Source organism: Carlito syrichta, unplaced genomic scaffold (assembly GCF_000164805.1).
Source record: "Carlito syrichta isolate Samal-C Ts95f unplaced genomic scaffold, Tarsius_syrichta-2.0.1 Scaffold272423, whole genome shotgun sequence".
In the NCBI taxonomy this organism is placed as follows: Eukaryota; Metazoa; Chordata; class Mammalia; order Primates; family Tarsiidae; genus Carlito; species Carlito syrichta.
This window is the reverse complement of record NW_007216519.1, coordinates 44656-68527: the sequence shown is the minus strand read 5'-3', so window position 1 is coordinate 68527 and position 23872 is coordinate 44656. Positions and strand designations below refer to the sequence as shown.

At 36.7% G+C, this 23872-nt stretch overlaps 1 protein-coding gene and 1 pseudogene across 2 annotated transcripts in view; both read left to right on the top strand.

The window, feature by feature from the left end:
- The window catches only part of KLHL28 (kelch like family member 28), a 38283-nt gene extending 14752 nt beyond the window's left edge, over positions 1 to 23531 (top strand). Inside the window, exons 2-5 of the mRNA XM_008052317.2 lie at positions 8644 to 9542; positions 18354 to 18797; positions 21282 to 21490; positions 23172 to 23531. Of these exons, the coding sequence (XP_008050508.1) occupies positions 8644 to 9542; positions 18354 to 18797; positions 21282 to 21490; positions 23172 to 23335 (1716 nt within the window). The 3' untranslated portion in view covers positions 23336 to 23531. The remainder of the gene's footprint in view (positions 1 to 8643; positions 9543 to 18353; positions 18798 to 21281; positions 21491 to 23171) is intronic.
- On the top strand, positions 1246 to 1921 carry LOC103254182 (annotated as a pseudogene). The gene has a single exon (XR_002481614.1). The product of XR_002481614.1 is annotated as a selenoprotein F pseudogene (transcript).
- Positions 23532 to 23872: the final 341 nt, after the last annotated feature.

Here is a 23872-nt window from a genome sequence, read left to right as displayed (position 1 = left end):
CTTGTGGGGGTTCTCTGTATCTCTTGTACTTGACTGGTCACACCTCTGGTGAGATGGGGAAAGTTTTCTTGGATTACTTCCTGGAATGCTTGCTCCAAGTTGTTCTCCGTTTCTTTTTCTTCTTCTGGGATACCAATCAGGGGTAGGTTTGGCCTCTTGATATAATTGCATATTTCTCGTAGGCTTTGTTCTTTCTTTCTGAGTCTTCTTTCTATGTTTTTTACAGATCAGGTTAATTCCATGTTCTGGTCTTCAAGTTCTGAGATTCTTTCTTCAGCTAGATTAATTCTGCTTTCCATGCTTGTCATCTTGTTATTTATTTCCTGTATGAAATTTTTTATCTCTGTTGTAACCAAAATCTCTGTTACAAGTTCTTTCAGTGTTGCATCTTATCTTTCTTGAGTCTTATTTACTCTTTCCATCCATTCCCTAATCCCTGTTGTATTCTTAGGCCTGTCTTGGTGACTTCCATTGTTTGGGCACCTAGGTCTGATATTTCAGGAATTTTGGCTTTGGTACACTTGAAATTACCTGTGATCTTCCTTTGGTTTTTCCTCATTTGTGATATATCTCTTGTTTTTCTCTTTAGTTCTGTTATTCAGTGTCAGTGGGAGAGGCTTTCTCTTCTGATGTTTGTTCAGTCCTCTATTCTTTCCTCATCTGGGCCTGGATTTGTTCTATTTTGAAATAGGATGGTGGATGGGAAGCTTTGTTGTCCCTTGTAGTTTTTGAAATACGACTAAAGTAGGAGATGGGGCACTAGGATTCAGAAACTACTTGCAAATTACAATGTTTACTTATTGTGGTATGTGTTCCCTGAGAACCACTCCCCACCATCACTCTATGTGACAATGCAAAGCAGAAACCAATGCAAAACACACACACACACACACACACACACACACACACACACACAGACACTGACATACACTCACCCCAAAACAAACTGGATTAACAACAAAGTGTAATAAAACAAAGAACAACAAAAAACCAAGGAAACTAAACACACACACATATGCCTAGCACAAAGTGAATAGAGAAGAAAAACAGAAAGACCAGGGGAAAAAAAGGAATTCTAATCAAATCCTCACACATATATTGACACTCGCCTTAAGCTATAAAAAATGAAAATAAAAACCCCAGAAGAACAAAAGAATAGAAACATACAAATAACAACAAAGTTGAAAGATTAACAATTAATCATTCATAAGCAGAAAACGACAAATAGACGAAAGAAACAGGATGATGGTGGCCGGGCCAGGTGGGTGACTTGTGCCATCATTTGGGCTGTGGTTGCTGTTAGCAACTGTGCTTCAAGTGATGTCTACCTTTGGGGCAGAGTTTTCATCGGAGTCATGCAGAGAGCTGGGTTTTTCCAGCAACTTGCTCTGCAGCTCTTGTGAACGTCACAGACAGTTTAACCTGCTCCACCTAGATCCTGATTGCAGGGGATGCTGTCAGGAGGAAGCACAAGTTGAAACCAAAAAGCTGTATGCAGGAGCTATTCTTGAAGTCTGTGGATGAAAATTGGGACAATTCCCTCAATCCATTCTTTCGTCAGGAGTGATAAAAACGAACTATTCAGAGGACTGCAAATCAAGTATTCGTGGATCAGACCCTGTGTTAAAGCTTTTGGATAACTATAGGAACGTCATTGAAGAGCTCAGCATCCTCAAATGGAACACAGTTTAGAAGAATTCCTGAGTGAAAAGTTGGCGTGCATATATATCTTGCTTAAATTGTGTCCTATCCTTTTGTTATCTTATCAAATGAAATATTACAGCACCTAGAAAATAATTTAGTTTTGTTTGCTTCCATTTTTGATCAGTCTTTTACTCTGAGGCATTAAACATTTAATTAGGTCTTGAAGTAGCAGCACAGTCCATGATATCTAAGGAGACAGCAAGCTTAACAAAACTCATTGGTTATTGTTTATTTATTTATTTGCATGGGAGTCTCACTCTGTCACCCAGGCTGGAGGGCAGTGGCATGCTCCCGGCCACCACAGCCTCATCCTGCTGGGCTCAGGTGATCCTTCTGCCTCAGCCTTCCAAGTAACTGGAACTATAGGCACACGCCACCATGCCCGGCTAATTTTTTTTTTGGGGGGGGGGGGAGATTTATTGTAGAGATGAGGTATTGCCAATTTGCCCAGACTGGTCTCGAACCAGTGAGCTCAGGCAGTCCTCTCACCTCAGCCTCCCAAAGTGCTGGGATTACAGGCATGAGCCACTGCACCTGGCCAAAACTCATTGTTTATAAATTTCCGTCTGCTTGCATTTGTTGATACTATGAACAGAATGCTTTGTAACAGGCTTGTGATTAATTATACAAATTATAGTTTGTGATAATTGTCCAGTTTTATGAACAACAGATTTTTAAATTAGGGAGTTAATAACACAGATGATTACAATGCCTCTTGTGCTGTGTGACCTTTGAAAGTAATGACAGAAAACTACAGAGTAAGTAAGATACATTGGTTGCCTACTGCACAGTGTCTCATATTTTTGTATTACACAGCTTTCTTTTTAATAGAAATGTCATTTGTAGTTTGTAATGAATGCACTGCATAAGAACTTTGTAACTTTATTATTGCAAAACAGATCCAAAATCTATCAAACATTCAGAGATTTGCATCAATGAAAACTATACAGAAAACCTTTCTAAGGATTTGTGTGGATCTGATATCTGGCAAATGTTTGAGTTTTACACTCTTACAGGAAAGTCCATTTAAAAATGATTATTTGTAAGACCAAAATATAAATTTTAAAAAGTTTCAAAAAAAAAAGAAACAGAAAAAGTTAAAAAAAAATGGAGGGATGCAGATCAAGCCCTTATATACACATTCATGCACAAAGGTAAAATATTTTAAGAATAGATGAACTAACAAACAGTCAAATAATTTTTTAAAAATTTTAAAAAATTAAAAATTGAGATTAAAACCTGCCCTCTTGTGGCAGGCTCTGTAATTTGTTCCTCTAATCCGGTCTCTCCTGAAGAGCCACCTCTTTCTTTCCTCAGTGTCTGGAGCTGGGAAGGAGGAGGGGCTGTGGAGGTGGCTGGGGCTGCTGTCCGCCCCTCCTACTCTCCTACGGTCAGGGAGATCTCCTCCCGTGGGGAGGTGCAGGGGTGTCTCTTCCCCAGGTCACATTGCCCTTTTTTTTTTGAGTTGGAGTCTCACTCTGTCACCCAGACTGGAGTGCAGCGGCCGCTCCCGGCCACCGCAGCCTCGACCTGCTGGGCTCCGGCGATCCTTCCGCCTCAGCCTTCCAAGGAGCTGGAACTACAGGCGCGCGCTACCACGCCCGGCTGATTTTTTGATTTATTGTAGAGATGAGGTCTCGCTGCCTAGGTGGGTCTCTTTAGTTGCCATTGTTTTGTTAAGCATTAAAAAAAAATTTTTTTTTTTACCTAATCTTCTTAGTAGTCAAAGGAATGAATATTACGTCCTTTGCATCCAGTGCAATAATAAAAGTATACGTGGGGTTTCTTTTACAGAGTTATCTTTACCATTGCCCTTTCTTCAACCTGTTTGTAAAACTTTGATAATTTTTATTATTTTGGAGTAAAATGAACTGTTTTTTCAAGTGAACAGAATGTTTCATTCACTTGTTGGAACAGTCAGAAAATATTTAAAAGGTTTTAACAACATAGATCTAGGCAAGTGAGATAAAGAATATAGGGCTATAAGTGTAGGGAAACAGCTTTGTCAAGGCACCCTAGTGACCTTGCTTATGCCCATATAGGCAAAGGTTTGGACCTCAGGACTGCAACTTATCTGAGTCTTGACTTATCTTGTGATTCTGGGATAGGAAGAGATCAGTGACCACTGAGAAGCTACTGTGACGCTGTCTCCCACTCTCTGTCTCACTTGAAAGTCTGTCATGAGACAGTTAGTCTTACCTCCCTGGTTTTGATGAGATACTAGACTTTTGTTCCCCTCACCCCCTTAGAATAGAGCTGTAGGATGTAAAACTACTAGTCTAGATTGAACTCAACAACTTATGGGTAGTCAGCCAGGCCCTTTTGCTATTATCATTGATGGTGTTTGGGTCATGGATACAGGCAGCTTACTCTTTGACTAATGTTTTTTATATGGCATAGACTATTTAAACCTAATAAACTGTCTAAATTTTAAAATGGCTCATTATATCTTTTGTGGTAGAATTAGTCAAGCTTTGGCCCTGCCTTGGTTGCATTTATTCACTTGACAGTGAGTACACATCCTTCCTTTTTTGGTGAGCATGGAAAGTAGTCATATCAGTTTAGTTGGCAAAAGCCAAGCCTTTTTAAGATAATAAGGAATAATAATAAATAGCGCCTAATAATTACTGAGTGCTTATGTGCCAGCACATAGAAAGGCATATTTAAGTCTATTTTATACTATTTTGTTTGTATTTTACCAATGGGAAAACAGATTTTAAGATGACTTTCTAAAAGTCACATAGTGATTAAATAGTACGGATGATACTGTACAACCTGAGCCACCTGATTCCAGAGTTTCTTAAAATTATACTGTTCTGCATATCATGTCTACATGTCTGGGTGTGTTTATGTGTTGCTTGTGTACATATATGTGTGTGTATATGTACAGATCTATAGTTTCATGTGTTCATATCATATGTTAATGGTAATTAACCAGTTTTGAATTGGATACGCAAAAACCAGTTTATCTATATGATCACTATATGATTCTTATTTATGCCAAAAATGAATCTGGTCATCAGCTCATGAACTTGATTTGAGAATCGACAATTCTGTAATACTTCGTGTTTCCCAGGATTTGAGTGGTACAGAGTGGATTTCTTGTCTAATAGTGAGAGGTAGTACAAAGTAGAAAGTTGAATACCTTTCACTAGACAACTCAAGAAATTCACTAGAAATAAGATAACTAATATATTATCAAGAGCTTACTGAGAGTCACAATTATAAGTACTGTATATGCATAAATTTAGTTAATCCTCAAACAATCCTATATTATTATTATTACTGAGTAACATTTATTCCTTTGTTTCTTCACAGTAAGCCTCAGCTCTCCTTTCTTCCCAGACTCAGTACCCTGTGCTCCATTTTGTTCAAATCATGAGACATGATTTGAATTTCTTCTCCTCATCAGGTGTTACAGTTTGTTTAGGTCCCTTTTGAAGGATGATAACCAAAAATCTGTTCTCCAGACGTGGTCTAACATTTGCAGAGTGAAGCAAAAATATCTCCCCTCTAGTTCTGTGTATTATAGTTCTATTAATGCAGTTTAAACCCACATAAGCTTAGGGTATTAAAATTAAATACCAAAAACCCTTTAAACACATTCTACACATGAGTCTTTTTTATTCTATACTTGTCTTGGAATCTACTATAGAATTCTTGCATTTATCCTTCTTAAATTTCTTCATTATATGTCATGTCTTTTTGGATCCTTATTTTGTTATCCACTGTTTTTTGCTGTCCTTTGCTGCTTCATGTCAGCTTCAGAACTCAGAAGCATACCCTGAGTACATAGAAACAGCTCCAAATCTCATTCTGTGAAGTAGTATACTCTGTGTGGGTTTGTTCAACCAGTTGCTGATTTAGCTAACTGAACTTGCTATATTTTTAAGTGTCATTCTTTTTTTTTTTTAAGTAGAATTTATTAAGAAGACAGAAAAGCTCCCAGAAAGTGGGAGGGGACCTGAAAGATGTTGCTCTTAAACATCATTTTTAAGTCACAGAAGACATTATAAAATTATTTACTAACATCTAGTTAAACATCAAGTATACTTTTTCTGATCTACAAGTCTTCCAAATACATAAGGAAAGAAACAAGATTAGTCTGTGACATGTCTTGTTAGTATTAGCTCATGTATCTTAATCCTTGAGATCTCTACATCCTCTTGGTATTCACAAGTCAAATGTTTAATAATTTGGTTTAGAATGGCATCTGAGATTAACATGACTCTTACAGATTGTAGAATTTATTGTCTTATTTTCTAAAACAGTCACCAGTCCAGTGACACTGGCAATGATTCAGAGGTCTCATTTTCAGGTTATTTCAAGTATCTTGGAACATAGTTGTTTAGTCTGAGAGATATGAACTTTCAAAGTGAGATATGGTACTGTATATTCTTAGCACTTCAAGTTATGTGAAACATTATGCTTTACAAAATCACTTTCATGTCAACTTCTGAGATAGGTGGGGATATTCTTATTTTATAAATGAAGAAATAATACTTACTTTAAGAAATGTACCAGTTCTATCTGTTAATACACAACCCATTTGGGACTAAAACTGATTATATGTCCAGTGTGTGTGTTATTCACTGATATTGTTATACCTCTTTTGCCTCACCATAACTTCACTGATATTGTTATACTTCTCTTGGATCACTTATAACTCTTATAGTTGATTGTGTATTCACATACAGTAATTTGATTGATCCTCAAAACTTTGTGAGGTATGTAATGCAGGCATTATTATGATTTAGTTTTGTAGGTAAGGAAAATAAGGGTGAGAGAAGGTAAAGTTAACTACATAAAATGTAGTTAGGACTGCTTTCTTAACCTCATTACCCGTTTTTAATATCTCCTTGCCTTTCCTGTTCATTCTTCACTTTTTAGTCTAGATAATAACTTTTTTTAGAACTGCGGCTGAAAGAAGGTACATAGGTTAAAAAGGTCAACACTTTAATAAGTAACAGAACATATGTGGAACTAAACTTAGGCCTTCTAATTGCTGTCTTCCTACCAGTATGTATTTTGTTCTGGAAGAAAGTACCTATTGGAAGACCCAGAAGATTCTTGAGACTTGTTCATACCATGATTGGAAGAATACTTGAGAATTATTCTGGTAGATGTGTGTTGGATTATTTGGAGAGATCAGAAGTGAAGGCCGATGTCAGCTCTAAAGTGGCCATATTAACATAGTTTGTTAACTGACTTAAACTTTACTGTGAAACAAATGTGAAATCATGAGGTTCTTACCAAAGATAAAACTTCAATATTTGGGTTTTTTCCTCTTTAAAATGCATAAGAATTAAGTGCTATACTCTTCCAGTCCTACCGGTATTTTTTGTTATCCCTATTACTTGTGTGTTTAAAGTGTGAGTGAGACAGGGAGGAAATAGCTTATATTGTATAGATGTCCCATGTTCCTTTTGACATTCTAAGCAACTGCAACAGACTGTTCTGAAATATCTATGTGTTAATTCTTATGGCTGCTGTAACATTACTCAAACTTGGTTGCTTAAAACAACAGAAATTTATTCTCTCACGGTTCTGAAAGCCAGAAGTCTGAAATTAGTGTCATTGGTTCAGAATTAAAGTGGCAAGGCCATGCTCCCCCTGGAGGCTCTAGGGGAGAATTTGTTTTCGTCTCTCTAGTGGCTGCCAGCATTCCAATCTCTGCCTCTGTAGTCACATGACCTCTTCTGCCTGTCAAATTTCTCTGTCTTAAAAGGTACATGTTGACTGCATTTTGGGCTCACCTGAATAGTGCAGGATAATCTCTCCCCATCTCAAAATCCTTAATCACATCTGCAAAGCCTTTTTTTTTGGCCATATAAAGTAACATTCACAGGTTCCAGGGATTAGGATGTGACTATCTTTTGGAGAGCCATTATTTAGCCTACTACAGTCCTTATTGTCTCTCTGCTTTTTTCCTTTTCTTTCTCATCTCTTTTCTTCTCTCCTATTTTTATTCCTTTTCATCTTCCAGAAGCACAAAGTGGCAAGTAGATTGAGTGGGCATGATCGGCATTAATGATCAAGAGTTTGAGTGGCTGTGATTATAGATCAGTAAGTCAGTCTTATTGCCCTCACTATAGAACTTCAAATTCTGTTCACAATAATTTTGTTGTTGCTGAATTAATTGACAATAATGGTACATTCATTAAATTCAGTATCCCCTATCAAAGCAATTATTGAAATTTTGGATAAAGTATTTGAGTTAACATGAAATGTCTGTATCTTTTTTAAGTATCCATCACACTGATTTTTTTTTAAAGCATCTGTTGATTGGCAAGTAGCTACTGTTGTTTCAAAGCTAATTTTACATTAAGTGAGTTTTCTTTTTCTTCATATTTGCATTTTGTTTTAGTGATAGCTCAGACTTGAATTTATCTTTTATTTATTTATTTATTTATTTGAGCTGGGATCTCACTCTGTTGCCCAGGCTGGAGTGCAGTGGCACTATCACAGCTTCAACCTCCTGGGCTCAGGTGATCCTTCCACCTCAGTCTCCCGAGTAGCTGGGACTACAGGTATGCACTACCATGCCTGGTTAATTTGATTTTTTACAGAGACGAGGTCTTGCTATATTGCCCAGGCTGATCAGTCTTGAATTTAATAAAGGAGACAGCATGTGAAGGAGTTGGCAGAATTCTGATTCAAAAGTTCATGCATGGTCCAGAGATTTTTATGGTTTGGGGCATATCATGTAACCTTTTGAGCCTCCATTTCCTAAAACATATAATAAATAATTTGGATTTTATGATTGTTAAATCCCTTCTAACTTGAAAAGCCTCTAGTTCTAGTATTTAGTATAAAGTATTTAAAGACCAATGAATAGGTAAATAAACCAAGAATCTTATTTTGTACTATTTGAAAAACAGAATCATATTGACAGTATTATTTTGAAATAACTGTCCTTGCTTTTTTCTTTTTCTGTAGATGGACCACACATCCCCGACCTACATGCTTGCTAACTTAACCCACTTACATTCTGAACAACTTCTGCAGGGCTTGAATCTTCTTCGTCAGCATCACGAACTCTGTGACATCGTTCTTCGAGTAGGTGATGTTAAAATTCATGCTCACAAAGTGGTACTTGCCAGCATCAGCCCATATTTCAAAGCTATGTTCACTGGAAACCTTTCTGAAAAAGAGAACAGTGAGGTTGAGTTTCAATGCATTGAAGAAACTGCTCTCCAGGCCATTGTGGAGTATGCCTATACAGGGACTGTTTTTATTTCTCAGGACACAGTTGAATCTCTCCTGCCAGCAGCAAACCTACTCCAGATAAAACTTGTCCTGAAGGAATGTTGTGCATTTCTTGAGAGCCAGCTTGATCCTGGTAATTGTATTGGAATTTCTCGTTTTGCAGAAACATATGGTTGCCATGACCTTTATTTGGCAGCCACTAAATACATATGCCAGAATTTTGAAGCTGTTTGCCAGACTGAAGAGTTTTTTGAGCTTACACATGCTGATTTGGATGAAATTGTTTCCAATGACTGTTTGAACGTAGCTACTGAAGAGACTGTTTTTTATGCATTAGAGTCTTGGATCAAGTATGATGTACAAGAACGCCAGAAATACTTAGCACAACTACTAAACAGTGTACGATTACCATTGCTGAGTGTTAAGTTTCTCACTAGACTATATGAAGCAAATCACCTTATTCGGGATGATCGTACTTGTAAACATCTTTTGAATGAAGCCCTAAAGTACCACTTTATGCCTGAACACAGACTCTCTCATCAGACAGTCTTGATGACACGACCTCGCTGTGCTCCCAAAGTACTTTGTGCAGTAGGAGGGAAATCTGGACTCTTTGCCTGTTTGGATAGGTAAATAGAAGGCTTTCTTAAAGGAGTAATGCTAATTTTTCAAGTTTGTTAAATATGTACGTTTTCTATATTTTAAAAATAGTTTGATTTTTCTTCCTACTTTATTTGCTTCTTTTTTCTCTTCTTCCTAAAGTACTTTGTGGTTTTTTTAATCATACAGTCATCCATTCTCTACAACACTCTGAGTTATCAACCAGCCTCCCAAACATGCACACTTTATCCAGCCTGCTTACTCACTAACTTTTCTTCCATTTTATGTCTTTTTTCCCTTCCCTTTCCCTTTCCCTTTCCCTTTCCATCTTTGAGTCAAACCAGATCAGAGATTATTCTTGCCAACTGTAGAGAAGTAGAACCTGTGGTGAGGGCAGACTGGGAGCAAGAGTTTGAATGAAAACAGTTAAAAGTTAAAAATATCACCAAAAAAAAGAAAAAAAATAGGATACTGATATAAATCATAAAGTTTATGTGCAAATCATATTCTTCAGTGTATTCTCAAAAGACAGTATTTAAAAAGTGTTCTTTCTTTCCTTCTAAGTTAGAGCAGGAGTTGTCAGACTTTTTCTTTTTGTTGTTTTTGGTTTTTTTTGAGTTGAGGTCTCACTCTGTCCCCCAGGTTGGAGTGCAGTGGCACACTCATGGCCACCCCAGCATCAACTTGCTGGGCTCAGACGATCCTTCCACCTCAGCCTTCCAAGTAACCCGGACTACAGGCATGTACTACCACACTTGGCTAGTTTTTTATTTGTTGTAGAGATGAGGTCTTGCCAAGTTGCCCGGACTGGTCTTGAACCCGTGGGCTCAGGCAATCTACTCGCCTTTGCCTCCCAGACTGCTGGGATTACAGGCTGAGCTGGCCATCAGACTTTTCTATAATGGGCCAAACAGTAAATATTTTGTACTTTGTGGGCCATGTGATCTTTGTTCATCTACTCAACTTTGCCATTGTTTTGTGAGAGCAGCCACAGATAGTACATCTGTGAATGAATATGGATGTAGTTCCAATAAAACTTTATTTTTTATTTTTTTTTTGAGTTGGAGTCTCACTCTGTCACCCAGGCTGGAGGGCAGTGGCACACTCCCGGCTACCGCAGCCTCGACCTGCTGGGCTCCGGCGATCCTTCCTCCTCAGCCTTCCAAGTAGCTGGAACTACAGGCACGCACTACCACACCTGGCTATTTTTGATTTATTGTAGAGATGAGGTCTCGCCAAGTTCCCTGGGTGGGTCTCGAACCCGCGGGCTTAGGCAGTCCTCTCATCTCAGCCTCCCAAAGTGCTGGGATTACAGGCTGAGCCACCAAGCCCAGCCTCCACCAAAACTTTATTTACAAAAATAGTAGATGGACTAAATTTGGCCCATGGCCATAGCCAATTCTTAATTTATAGCATTATACTAGTAACTTCTATACATTAAAAATGTAGCTTGCTGTTCTCTTTGCTTTTTCCGTGGTTATGATTGCTTCATAAAAACTTTTGTGTTTGATATATTTCCATCATACTGTGGATGTCTCTTTGGCCATTTCCAGAAAATTGGTAGATTGCTTTTCACTCTCCAGTGGCAGGAAACTACTGATGTTTTTACAGTGGCAACTGATATATTCTGCATCTTTTAAAAAGTCTCACAATACATTTTAATTATAGTCTAAAACTAGGATTGTTGAAATTGTGCTACAGCTAAATCATTAGTTATGGTAACTACACGAATTGATTGTATAGCTCCTATTCTTTAAGGCATTGATTTACTGGCAGAAAGTAAATAATATTAGTCAAATATTATTATGACAAACTTCCAAATATGAATTGGATTGTAAAAATTTTTGAGCAGTTGCCTTTTGATTTCTCAAATATTCAAATAAACATAAATTATTGAAGTTATAAGAACTATTCATATCTTTAGGCAGTTTTTATCATATATTATAAACTAATTAAAAATTAAAAATTTATTTACACAAAGCTGTTTATTGTAGCATTATTTATTTAATTTTTTTATTTTAAAGATGTGTATCATAGCATAACTCTAGAAAAATATTGGAACCAACCTGAATGATCATTCAGTTTGATTCTACAAAAAATATTAAACACCTGTGCATCAGGCACATTGCTAGATAATGGGCCTTCAACAGGTTCATAGTTTAGTAAAGGAGACAAATACTTAAATAGATCATCATAGCACTTGGTGTTAATGCAGTGATAAAGATAATTTTATGGAAATATTAAGGAGAGGCATTTATCAGCTGGATGTGGTGGCTTACACCTATAATCTCAGGACTTTGGGAGGCAGAGTTGAGAGCATTATTTGAGCCCAGGAGTTCAAGACCAGCCTAGGCAACAGAGTATGATGTCATTCATCTGTACAAAAAAAATTAGCTGGATGTGATGGTGTGTGCCTGTAGTCCCTACTACTTGGAGGCTGAGGCAGAAGGATCACCTGAGCCCAGGAGGTCGATGCTGCGGTGAGCAGTGATTGTGCCACTGTACTCCAACCTGGGAGACAGAGTAAGGCCCCAACTCAAAAAAAAAAAAAAAAAGAAGAGGCAGGTATCTCATCGGGGGATTTAGGGAAGGTATTGTAGAGAAGTTAATATCTAAGCTGAGTGTTGATGGCTAAGCAAGAACCAAGCAGAGAAAAAAGTTCACAGGGAATGCACAAAGACAGTGGCATGATACAGTATGGGATATACAGAAAATGAAAAGCTGATTGATATTCAGAAGTTTAAGGTTCTAAGCCAAGAAGTATCAGGCAATGGTCAGTACATCAACTAAGTCAAATAAGTTATTGTTTGCCATGATTAAAGAATAGATTTTTGTGTGGGTTGCAAAACTTCTAAGGAGGGTAGTGAAATGATCAGATTTGTATATTAAGTCGTTCTGACTGTACTATGGATAAAAATTGAGAGGCCTGGAATATCATCAGAGCAATTAGATGTTATTATAGAAGTACAGGCAAAAGATTATGAGATCCCAAATTAGGATAGAAATAGTAAAGATGGAGAATGGGGCATTAATATAAAAAATGTTTTGAGTAAATGGACAGGTCTTGGTGTTTGAGTGGATATCGGGAAGGGATAATAAAGGAGAGGGAGGAATCTAAGATGAATGAACTTTTTTGGTTAGATTGGGTAGATGGTTATATATCAAGAGAAAGAATGGAAGAAGATCCTCTTTAAGGGAAAAAATAATGTGTTTAGTTTTAGATATATGGAGTTTGAAATGCCTATGAAATTTCAAGTAAAGGATGCCCCATAGCTTGATATGAGTGCACAACTCAAAGAAGAGATCAGGGCTGGAAATTTGGAAGTCATCAGCATATAGTATAATTTAGAGGTATAAATTAAAACTATGAGGTCTCAGGATTTGCTGACTAGTCTAAATGTCATGCCTTTCTTCTTAGTGAGAACATATGGAAAGAAATAAAGGATTTATTTATAAGTGAAACTCTGGGGAACATTAATATTTAAGATGAGGGTAGTAGGAACAAATTTAGAGGTAGGAGAACCAAGAAAGAATAGTGTCATGAAAACCAAGGAATTTGTGTGTCAAGAAGGAAGGAATGTGATCAACAATGTAAAATGTAATGGAAACATCCAGATAGATAAGGATGGAAAGGTAGCTGTTAGACTTGGCATTATGGAGATCAGTAGTGATTTTTTGGTGGAGTAATTTCATCAGAGTTGTAGAAATTCTGTAGGTCATTACAGGGATTTGAAAAGTTGATTAAAAAAATAAGGAAATAGACTGAATAAAAAGACTGTTCTTTTAAGAATCTTGGCAGATACAAGAAGGAGAGAATTAAGGCAGTAACTAATAGAGTCAGGGAAAGTTTTTATTTGGCTTTATTTTATTTTTGAAGAGAAAGACATGAGTATGTTTATAATCAGATGCCAGTAAAGAGGGATAGGGTGATGATATAGGATTAGATGAATGGTCATTGATGGAGCAAGATCTTGGAAGAAACAGAAAGGGTATCAAAAGCAAGATAGAAGGTTTTGAATAGGACGAAAAGGCACTCTATGTCTCAAGACTGGGTAGGTTTACTGGTGGGGAGAGGAGCAAGAACAAGGTTTTAAAATAGGTCTTGTCCAATAGCTCCAGTTTTTTGTTTTTGTTTTTGGTTTTTTTTCTTTTTAAACTAGGGGAGGAGGTCTCCTAGAGAGGAAAGTGAGGATTGGGTAGGTAGCCTAAAGAAACTGGGGAAGCTCTGGGAACCATATTATTTCTACGTATACATAGAGAGTTGTTAAGGATAGCATCACTGAAAGTGTTTTTGAATAGTTAGGTGAATACATGTTGAATGGACATTTGTCTACATCACTCATCTCAACACTATAAGCCGTAGGTCTAATTCTAAGAAAGAACTTTCTTTTTTTTTTTTTTTGAGTTGGAGTCTCACTCAATCACCCAGTGACCGGAAGCGGCCACTGCAACCTCAACCCACTGGGCTCCGGCGATCCTTCCGCCTCAGCCTTCCGAGTAGCTGGAACTACAGGCGCGTGCTACCATGCCCAGCTAATTTTTGATTTATTGTAGAGATGAGGTCTCGCCAAGTTGCCCAGGCGGGTCTCATACCCTCAGGTAATCCACTCACCTCAGCCTCCCAAAGGCGAAAGAAACTTTCATTGGAACTGATTATCATTTGCCCTATGCTATGATTTGAATGTGTTATCCAAAAGTTCATATGTTAGAAAATTAATTGCATTTGGAACAATGTTAAGAGGTGGGGCCTTTAAAAGGTAATTAGGCCATAAGGGCTGTCTCATGAAGGGATTAATCCTTTATGATGGGAGTGAAATAGTTATAGTGGGGGTGAGCTTCTGATAGGATGATAAATTTGGCCCCCATTTTCTCTGGGTCTCACACACTCACTTGCTTGCCATGTGATGTCATTCACCAGGATGACCCTTGCTAAATGCAGGCATCATGCTCCTGGTTCTCCCAGCTTTCCAAACTGTGAGTCAAATATAACTTCTGATCTTTTTAAATTATTCAGTCTGTAATAGTTTGTTAAGCAGCAGAAGAAGAAGGACTAAGACAGAAAATTGGTACAGCTCAGAAGAAGAGAAGAGATGTAGAGAAACACTGGACTTCTTAGAGATTGCCTAAGTGATGGTGATCAGAATATAAATATAGATGGTAAAGGCCATTCTGAAGAGGTCTTAGACAGAAATAAGGAATAAGGTATTAGAAACTGGAGTAAAGGCCTTCCTTATACATTAGCAAAGACCTTGGCTGAATTGTGTGTGTGTCCTAGAACTTTACATAGTACAGAACTTAAGAATGATAAATAGGATATCTAGCAGAAGAAAGCAGCAAAGCATACAGTGAGATGCAAAAGGAAAAGAATGATTTAAAGATGGAATTTATAATTAAAAGAGAAGCAGAATAGAAAGATTTGGAAAATTGACAGCCTGGCCATGTAAAGAGTGAAAAGACATCTTTTAGGAGAGTAAATCAAGGATGTGGCCTGTCAATTTTTTGCTAAAGAGATTACCATGAATAAAAGGGAGCCAATTGTTACTCATCAAGAAAATGAGAAAAAGACCCAAGACTTTTCAACAAGACTGCCCCTCCCATCACAGGCCCAGAGCTCTAGGAGGGCAAAGTGGCTTTGGACACTGGCCCATGGAGCCCTCCACATGCTTGCTACCGGGCTGCCTTGAGAGTCTGCTCCCCGCTTTCCAGTGCAGTTCCTCTTAAGCAGCCTAGTTGTGGCTCATGCCACCACTCAGGAGGGCACAAGTGGTGAGCCTTAGTGGTGTTCATGTGGTATTAAGTCTGCAGACTTGCAGAATACAAGAGCTGTGAGGGCATGACTACCTTCATCTGGTCAAAGGATGTGTGGATAGCTTAAGAGCCCAGGCAGAAACCTGCCTTGGGGCAGAGCCACTGCAGAGCACCCCATTATGGCAGTGTCTAGTAGAGTCATGGGAGTGGACCACCCCCAAGACCACAGAACTGTAGTGCTACAGTGTGCAACATCGGTCTGGCAGAGCCATAGGCACAAGACTCCAACCCATGAGAGCTGCATGGGGTTAGCCCAGCAAAGACATGAGCGCAGAGCTACCTGAGGTTTTAGGGATTTAACTCCTGCCCCAGTGTATCCAGAAAGCAGGACATAGAATCAGAGGAGATTGTTTGTCAGCGTTAAGACTTTGTGTTGTCTTCTTTATTGGGTTTTGGACTTACTTGAGTCCTGTTACTTATTCCTCCCCTTCTCCACCACATTTCTCCCTTTTGAAATAGAGTATCTACCTACTCCTATCCCACAGCCGGAGGGAATTTGTCTCAGAACGAATCATGCCTTGAGTCTCACTCAGGCATGATTTAGATAAGACTCTGGACTTTGGACCTTTGAGTTCATGCTGGAATGAGCTAAGACTTTTGGGATACTATAGAATGATTGTATTTTGCAGGTGAGAAGGACATGAAGTTTGAGAGCGAAGGGCAAAATTCTATGGTTTGAAAATGTCCCCAAAAGTTCATGTGTTGGAAACTTAATTGCCATTGGGACAGTATGAAGAGGTCAGGACTTTAGAAGGTGATTAAGATATGAGGGCTATGCCCTCATGAAGGAGTTAATACCATAATCGTGGGAGTGAGTGAGTTGTCATGAGAGTAGCTCCTGAAAAAGAATATGTTCAGCCCCTATTTCCTCTCTGTCTTGTGCATGCACTCTCTCTTTATGTCATGCCTTCCAACATGGAATGGCCCTACCCAGATGCATGCACCATGCTCTTGGATGTCCTAGCCTCTGGGACCATAAGCCAAATAAACTTCTGTTTTTTCCTAAATTACTCAATCTATAGTATTCTGTTACAGTAGCAGAAAATGAACTAAAGACACCTAAAAAGACCATGGGGGCTAATGACTTTATATGTTATATCTATTTACCTAAATTATCTCCAGAAATCCGTAACTTCTAGATAATCCATCATCACAAACCTTAATCTTATTATCATGGAGAAGTTTTTTATTTTCCCCCCATTCCAACCAGTTTTCCAATTCTCCAATACCAACTAACAATTCATTTCAATTCTGACACTAAGTCTTCATGGCTAACCTATATCCCACAGTTTAAGGGCTCAGTTTTACAAGACTGTTCCTACTTCAGGTGCCAGCCATTGTCATTCCTAGTGACTGCAACACACTCAAAATCTTAGTTCACATATTCCACTCTTTGACCACCTCCTTTCTTGCCACCTAGTTTATTTCAGTTCACACACTTACATTATTTTCTTCAGGATTTTTAATTTTTTTCCTTTTTTTTCTTTATTTGGGGGTACAAATAGTTTTTGGTTACGTGGTTGTATTGTTTAGTGACAATGAGGTTTGGGCTATAAGTGTACCCACCACTTCCACTTGTGCACATTGTACCCTGTAGGCGACTTTTTCGTCCTTTTACCCCTCACCGCCCTGAGTGTGCAGTGTCCTTTACACCATTATCTATGCCTTTGCATATTCTTATTTTCGCTCCCACTTACAAATGAGACTGTATGGTGTTTTCTGTTCTCATATTAGTTTTCTTCAGGATTTTTGTTCCATTTGCCCTATAGTTAGTAAACTGCTCTTCAGCTGGCTTAATAGACTATTAATACTACTTTTGAAGTTGTCCTGTGTCCCTCCTTGACATATCTCTCTCCTAGAAGTAACCAGTGTCCTGAATTTTTTATGTATGGTTCCTTTGCTTTTTATTATAATTTTGCTACTTATTATATGTACCCCAATATATTCTTAGGTTTTACATATTTGTATATAAATGCAGTAATACTATATATATTATTCAGAGAGTTTTTTCACTGAATAGTAAATTTATGAAATTTATCTGTGAGATTGCATGAGGAAATAGTTCATTTACATTAATTGATATATGTTATAATATATGGGCATAATATATTTTTTCAATAATAATGTGTTATACACATATAACAAATTTACAGATCCTAAGTATAGAGCTCAGTGAATTATCACAAAGTGAACATTACAAACCAGTTCAAGAAGCAGTATGACCGGTAGGTACCCAGAAGACATCCTTGAGCTCCGTTCTTGTCCTCTCCAAAGATAACTACTGTCCTCATTTCTAATGCAGAGTCAAGTTTGACCTGGTTTTGAATTTGATATAAGTGAAATTTACAGAATATGTTTTTTGATTTTGGCTTTTTACTCTCAACGTCTATGTGTAAGATTCACTTCAGTTACATGTAGCTGTAGTTTGTCTTCATTGCTATATAGTACTCTTCTGTATGATATACAACAATTTATCCATTTTATAGTTGATGTACATTTGGGTTATTTCAGTCTTGGGCTATTACAAATAAGGCTACAGTGAACATTCTTGCACATATACATATGCATGCATTTCTGTTGGGTATATATCTAAGAGTGGAGTTGCTCAGTCACAGGACAGTTAAACCATACCTTATGCATTCTCCTTTTGGTGGGTAATTGTGTTCTGCTGCTGTGTGCATGTCTGTATTGTGTTCTGATGTAAAACTGATTGTAGTAGACATTCAGTAGTATAGATACGTAGTATAATTGCTGAATCAGGGCATGTGTGTATCTTCAACTTTCTTAGATAATATAAGATTGTTTTTCAGAGGAATTTATGCCAATTTACACTCTCACCCATGCAGTATGCATTCCTTGTCACACATTTTTGTAACAGTTATTATCTGACTACATTTTTGCCAATGTGGAAGGTATGTCATAGTTTATTGTGGTTTCAATTTGCATGTCCTTGATTACTAATGAGAATAAACATATTTTTGTTTATGGGCCGTTTGGTTTTTAAATTTTAATTTTTTCTGCTTATTCTTTAGTGTGGAGATGTACTTTCCTCAAAATGACTCTTGGATTGGTTTGGCACCCCTAAACATTCCTCGCTATGAATTTGGAATATGCGTTTTAGACCAAAAAGTGTATGTTATAGGGGGTATTGAAACTAATGTGCGTCCTGGCATCACTATCAGAAAACATGAAAATTCAGTAGAATGCTGGAATCCTGATACAAATACATGGACTTCCATAGAGAGAATGAATGAGAGCCGAAGTACCCTTGGAGTAGTAGTACTTGCAGGAGAACTTTATGCTTTGGGTGGTTATGATGGACAATCTTATTTACAATCTGTAGAGAAGTATATTCCCAAAATAAGAAGATGGCAACCTGTGGCACCAATGACCACAACAAGAAGTTGTTTTGCTGCAGCTGTATTGGATGGAATGATATATGCCATTGGTGGGTATGGTCCCGCCCACATGAACAGGTATTTAAGTTAATAATCAAATTATATATCTTTATAGATTTTTAAGGTATCATTAGTAATGATTTCTGAGTTTTAAACAATTTATTTCTATGAATAAGCTTTCTTTTAAAAATTTTAAAGTAATATTGATAGGCATTTGGGAAATTTAATCTGCTCCATGAGTATGATTGTCATTGTTTTAAGTGGGAATTTAATACAAACCCAAGAATCAAATCCTTCTTGTTAAATTTTACATTCATTCATTATAGACTAGATTTTAAAACTCAGAAACCTGAAAATAAGATGAAGTTAGATGACTAGATTTTGTGTAGTGCATGCATGTGTGTACAGTATGTATATTGTCGTTTATTGCATTGCTTAATAGAATAACAGTGGAAATTTAATTCCTGTATGTCTATACAAGTTTATAATGCATCATAAACTTAAAGCCTTATTTAAATATTCCTTTGTGGATCTGTATTCTATAATCATATGTGTATCATCATGTATCTGAGTTGTACTAGAGTCTGAATTTGTGATATCTGTATTCTGCAGTATTTGCTGAATAAAGGAAAAAATATGTGAGAAAATAAAACTATAAAGCTACTGCTTATATGGAAAATTAATCATAACTCTGAACCTTTATTGGAAATTAATATTCCAAAGAGTTTATCTTTAACAGTAATTAGAATGGCATGTGTTTTATTGATTGTGAGCATTTTTTTTATTGTGAACATTTTTTAATGTATTACTTGTATGATATTGTGAACATTTTAATTAAAAAATGTAGTCAGCCCTCCTTCTCTGTGGGTTCTGTGTCCACAGATTCAACTAACTGGATCAAAAAATTCAAAAAATAAAAACACAATTCAGAATTATACAAATAAAAAAATACCATAAGCAACTATTCACATAGCATTGACTTTGTGTTAGATGTTATAAGTAATCTAGAGATTTAAAGTGTACAAGAGGATATGTGTAGGTTATATGCAAATACAGCACCATTTTACATGAGACTCGAACATCTGTGGATTTTAGTATCCATGGGGTGGGGTGGGTCCTGGAGCCAATCCCCCACAGATACTGAGGGACAACTGTATTGTGGTTTGTCAACTGAGAAAATGATGACACAACAGTATTTTATCTATAAATTCTTACTTACATTTAAGCTAAAGTATTCCTCCTTTTTTTGCTTCCTTAGTTGAAGGAAAAGTATCTGGGGGCCCAGACATACATTTCTATTCTTTGAAAAAGTTTCTGGCAAAAATTTGTAAGATAAAAGGTTAAATATTTAAATATTTACACTTTTGAAGTTTAAGGTCTTGCTACAGTTTGTCATCTCTTCTTCAGTGATTTTGGTATAATGGTTTTTATCCTGGTGTCCTTTCAGAATCACTGTTATCTAGTCTCTATTATTAACTCACATAATAGAATTCATCATCACAGAATGATGTCACAGCCTCTCAAATGCTTAAGGATTTTTCAAGAAGTTAGGTCAAGACAAGAACAAGCTCAACATACTTACCTCTGTGCCTTGTGTCCCTTTAGGGTAAATCATAGGCTTAGAAGTGCTTCTGGAATATTCTAGGGAAGCTTTTTTGGAAATTCTAATTTGATTTGGATTTCTGTCATGCAGCTTGGAATTGTCTCAGATTCTGTGGAATGTAGTCTTGACTTAAATTCCTGAATTCTCTTAAATTACTCTGAGATTATGATTAGCCAGTAATTGCTTTGCAGTAAATCACGTGAATTCTCCTATAAGAAAAAAAAAATGTGTTTTTTCCTTCTCTTCCTCACCCCCTTTTCCTTAATTATGTCGCAGATCCTTAGTATCTTTTAAAATTTCAGTATTCAAGCTGGAAATGGTGTTGTACACCTTTAGTCCCAGCTACTTGAGAGGCTGAGGTAGGAGGATCATTTGAACCCAGGAGTCCAGGGCTACAGAGAGCTATGGTTGTGCCACTGTACTCCAACCTGGGTGACAGAGTAAGACCGTGTCTCCAAAATAAACTAATTAATTAAAAGACTGAAACAAACATCTATATTCAATTTTTTGGTTTTTAAAGTCAAATGCATACTCATTTGACTTTATTCTTGTATGAATCCCTTGAGGTTGTACTATACTTGTTTTTTTCAGGTGAGAGGGATGACTTATTAAAGGATTCCACAAATCCAAAGTAGTAGGACTAAGGTTCATTTATTCAGCCCTAGGTATACAGCATTAGTACTTGAACCCAGGTCTTCTGACTCCAAGTTCTGTGCTCTTAACATATTTTGCTGCTTGTACAATATAATGGAATAGCATAAGGAATTGCACCCTGTTCACAAGGTAAGCTTTTATTCCTGCAATCTTATCAGCAAAATCTAAACATTTGGGACAAACTGCTATTGTTTAATGTTTCTATTTATTTGAACTGTTAAAACTATCGTGGCTTTTACTTTTGCTTTAACAGGAAGAATGGCACGCTTCTCTGAATTATTTCTTTCTTTTGTGAATATTTGCAGTGTGGAGCGTTATGATCCAAGTAAGGACTCCTGGGAGATGGTTGCATCCATGGCAGATAAAAGGATTCACTTTGGTGTGGGTGTCATGCTAGGCTTTATTTTTGTGGTGGGTGGACATAATGGTGTCTCACATTTGTCAAGCATTGAAAGATATGACCCTCATCAAAATCAGTGGACTGTGTGTAGACCAATGAAAGAACCCAGAACAGGTAATAATAATTTATTGATTTTCTAAACATATAGGAAAACACTATAGTGATGTCTTGGAATAATTGTTCCTTGGAATATAATAGGAATAGTATTACAGGTCTAGAAAAATAAATTGTTTGTGAAAGACAACTAGCTAGACAAAACTATATAGGTTCCTTTGATTTTAATATGCCAGTGTGCATATTACTGTTTCTCAAACTCGGAGAACACATTTTGAGAAATACTGATAATAGTGTATCTTTATAGAAGCTCTTTTTGTCTATATACTTACAGTTTTATAAGTAACACACATACACATAATCCTGTTTTTTGTTTTTTTGTTTTTTGTTTCTGTACATCAGCAATCAGTTTACTTTCAAATGTTCTTTATTCCCCATGGGGTATAGTTGATCAAAAATGGTTGGATTTTAGGTTTCCTAGTGAAAAGAACAAAAATATGATTGTACTTTTGGAGAAATTGTTATCTTTGAGCTCAAACTTAGATCACATAATTTTAAGGAGAAGGTTTTAAGTGGAAATACATTAGGGAGTACTCCTTCTATGGGTTGAGAATTTCTTACCCAAAATGCTTGGGACCAGAAGTGTTTTGGGTTTCAGATTTCATGCTTTTTCTGATTTAAGAATATTTTCACTATACCTGACCAAGTCAGGTTGAGCATCCCAAATTCAAAAATCTCAAATTTGAAATGCTCCAGTGAATACTTTTTTTGAGCATCATGTGGTACTCACAAGGTTTTGGAGTATTTTTTATTTCAAATTTTTGGATTTGGGATGTTCAATCTGTATTTATGATTAAAGAAACTTTGAGGCATAGTCATCCAAAGGAAATTGAAAGGACAAAATAGAATGAACTATTTTAGTGTTTACAGTAATTAGTTTCTTTGGTATCCTTTAGAGAAAAACTCATATAAAAACAATGAGAACTTAAAAATTTTAGATAGACTGCTTCTTTTTAGCACCAATGTGATAATATCTGAAGTAGAGTTTTTAAAAGCATAAACTACATCATTTAACATACTTTTAATATTTCAAAATATTTGAAAACCTGATAAAATGAATGATTTCTAGAAAAAATGTATGTAAATATAGATTCACACTACATTCTTAATAGTACTTTTCTGAGGGTAGGGGACAGGGTGAAGGAAGACTTTCAACTCTTACATTTTAGTAAGGTTTTTTTTTTTTCTTTTATAATGAGTAAGCACATATTGCTAGGGTAGTACCCCCCCCTAACTGTGGGGAATATGTTTTAAGATCCCTCAGTGGATGCCTGAAACTGCAGATAGTACCAAACCCTATATATATTATGTATTTTCCTATACATACATAGCTATGAAAAAGTTTAGTTTATAAATTAGGCACAGTAAGAGATTAACAACAGCAACAACAAGATAGAATGATTATAACCAAATATTGTAATAAAAGCTTATGTGGTCTGTCCCCCATAATATCTTATTATACATTACTCAGCTATTTTTGGACTGTGGTTGACCACGGGTAACTGAAACCATAGAAATAGAAAATTTTTATAAAGGGAGACTACTGTATATTGCTTGTATAATTAGTAATAGACTGTTAAAATGTATTTTAACAAAACATTAAAATGCAAATTTGTTTTAGTAAGAAAAAGTCTACTTCATGCATAACTTTTTTCCCCCCTTTTTTACCATCCTTTCCTAGGAGTTGGTGCTGCAGTAATCGATAACTACCTTTATGTAGTCGGTGGTCACTCAGGGTCTTCCTATCTGAATACAGTGCAGAAATATGATCCTATCTCAGATGCATGGCTGGATTCAGCTGGCATGATATACTGTCGCTGCAACTTTGGGTTAACTGCACTTTGACAAGTGTGAACTCTCGGAAACAGTATCATAGTGGAACTTGTGCTGCATGGAAGGATGCCCAGTTTTCTGAAACCCACAAGCTGCATTGCTTTCTTTTTAACTTGAAGTAGCATGAAGACTCAAAGTTGTATTGGGTACTTTGAATTGACAAATAGTTTTGGTTGCTCTTGATTACACCTAAATAATCAAAAGATAAAAAAAAGGAAAGACCTTGCCAATTGAATTGTGCACTGTTTTCCTAAGACTGGTATTGACTAGTTTTATGTTCATAAGTATACATGTAGAGAAAATCTTGCTGCTTTTTAAAAATTTTAGCTCTTCCTCCTTCATATATGAACCATCATTTACTAGGATGAGAGATGCTTTAGGTGCCGGAGTGTATTGAATGACTGGACAGAGTGCTGATACTGCGTGTTGGATGTAAATTCGTATGCTTCACATTTTTTATGTGTTTTAAAATAAATAAAGGGCTGCTTTTCTTTGGGTACTTTTAAGGATTGTAAATAACATGCTATAGGGAGTCATCTGAATATGCTT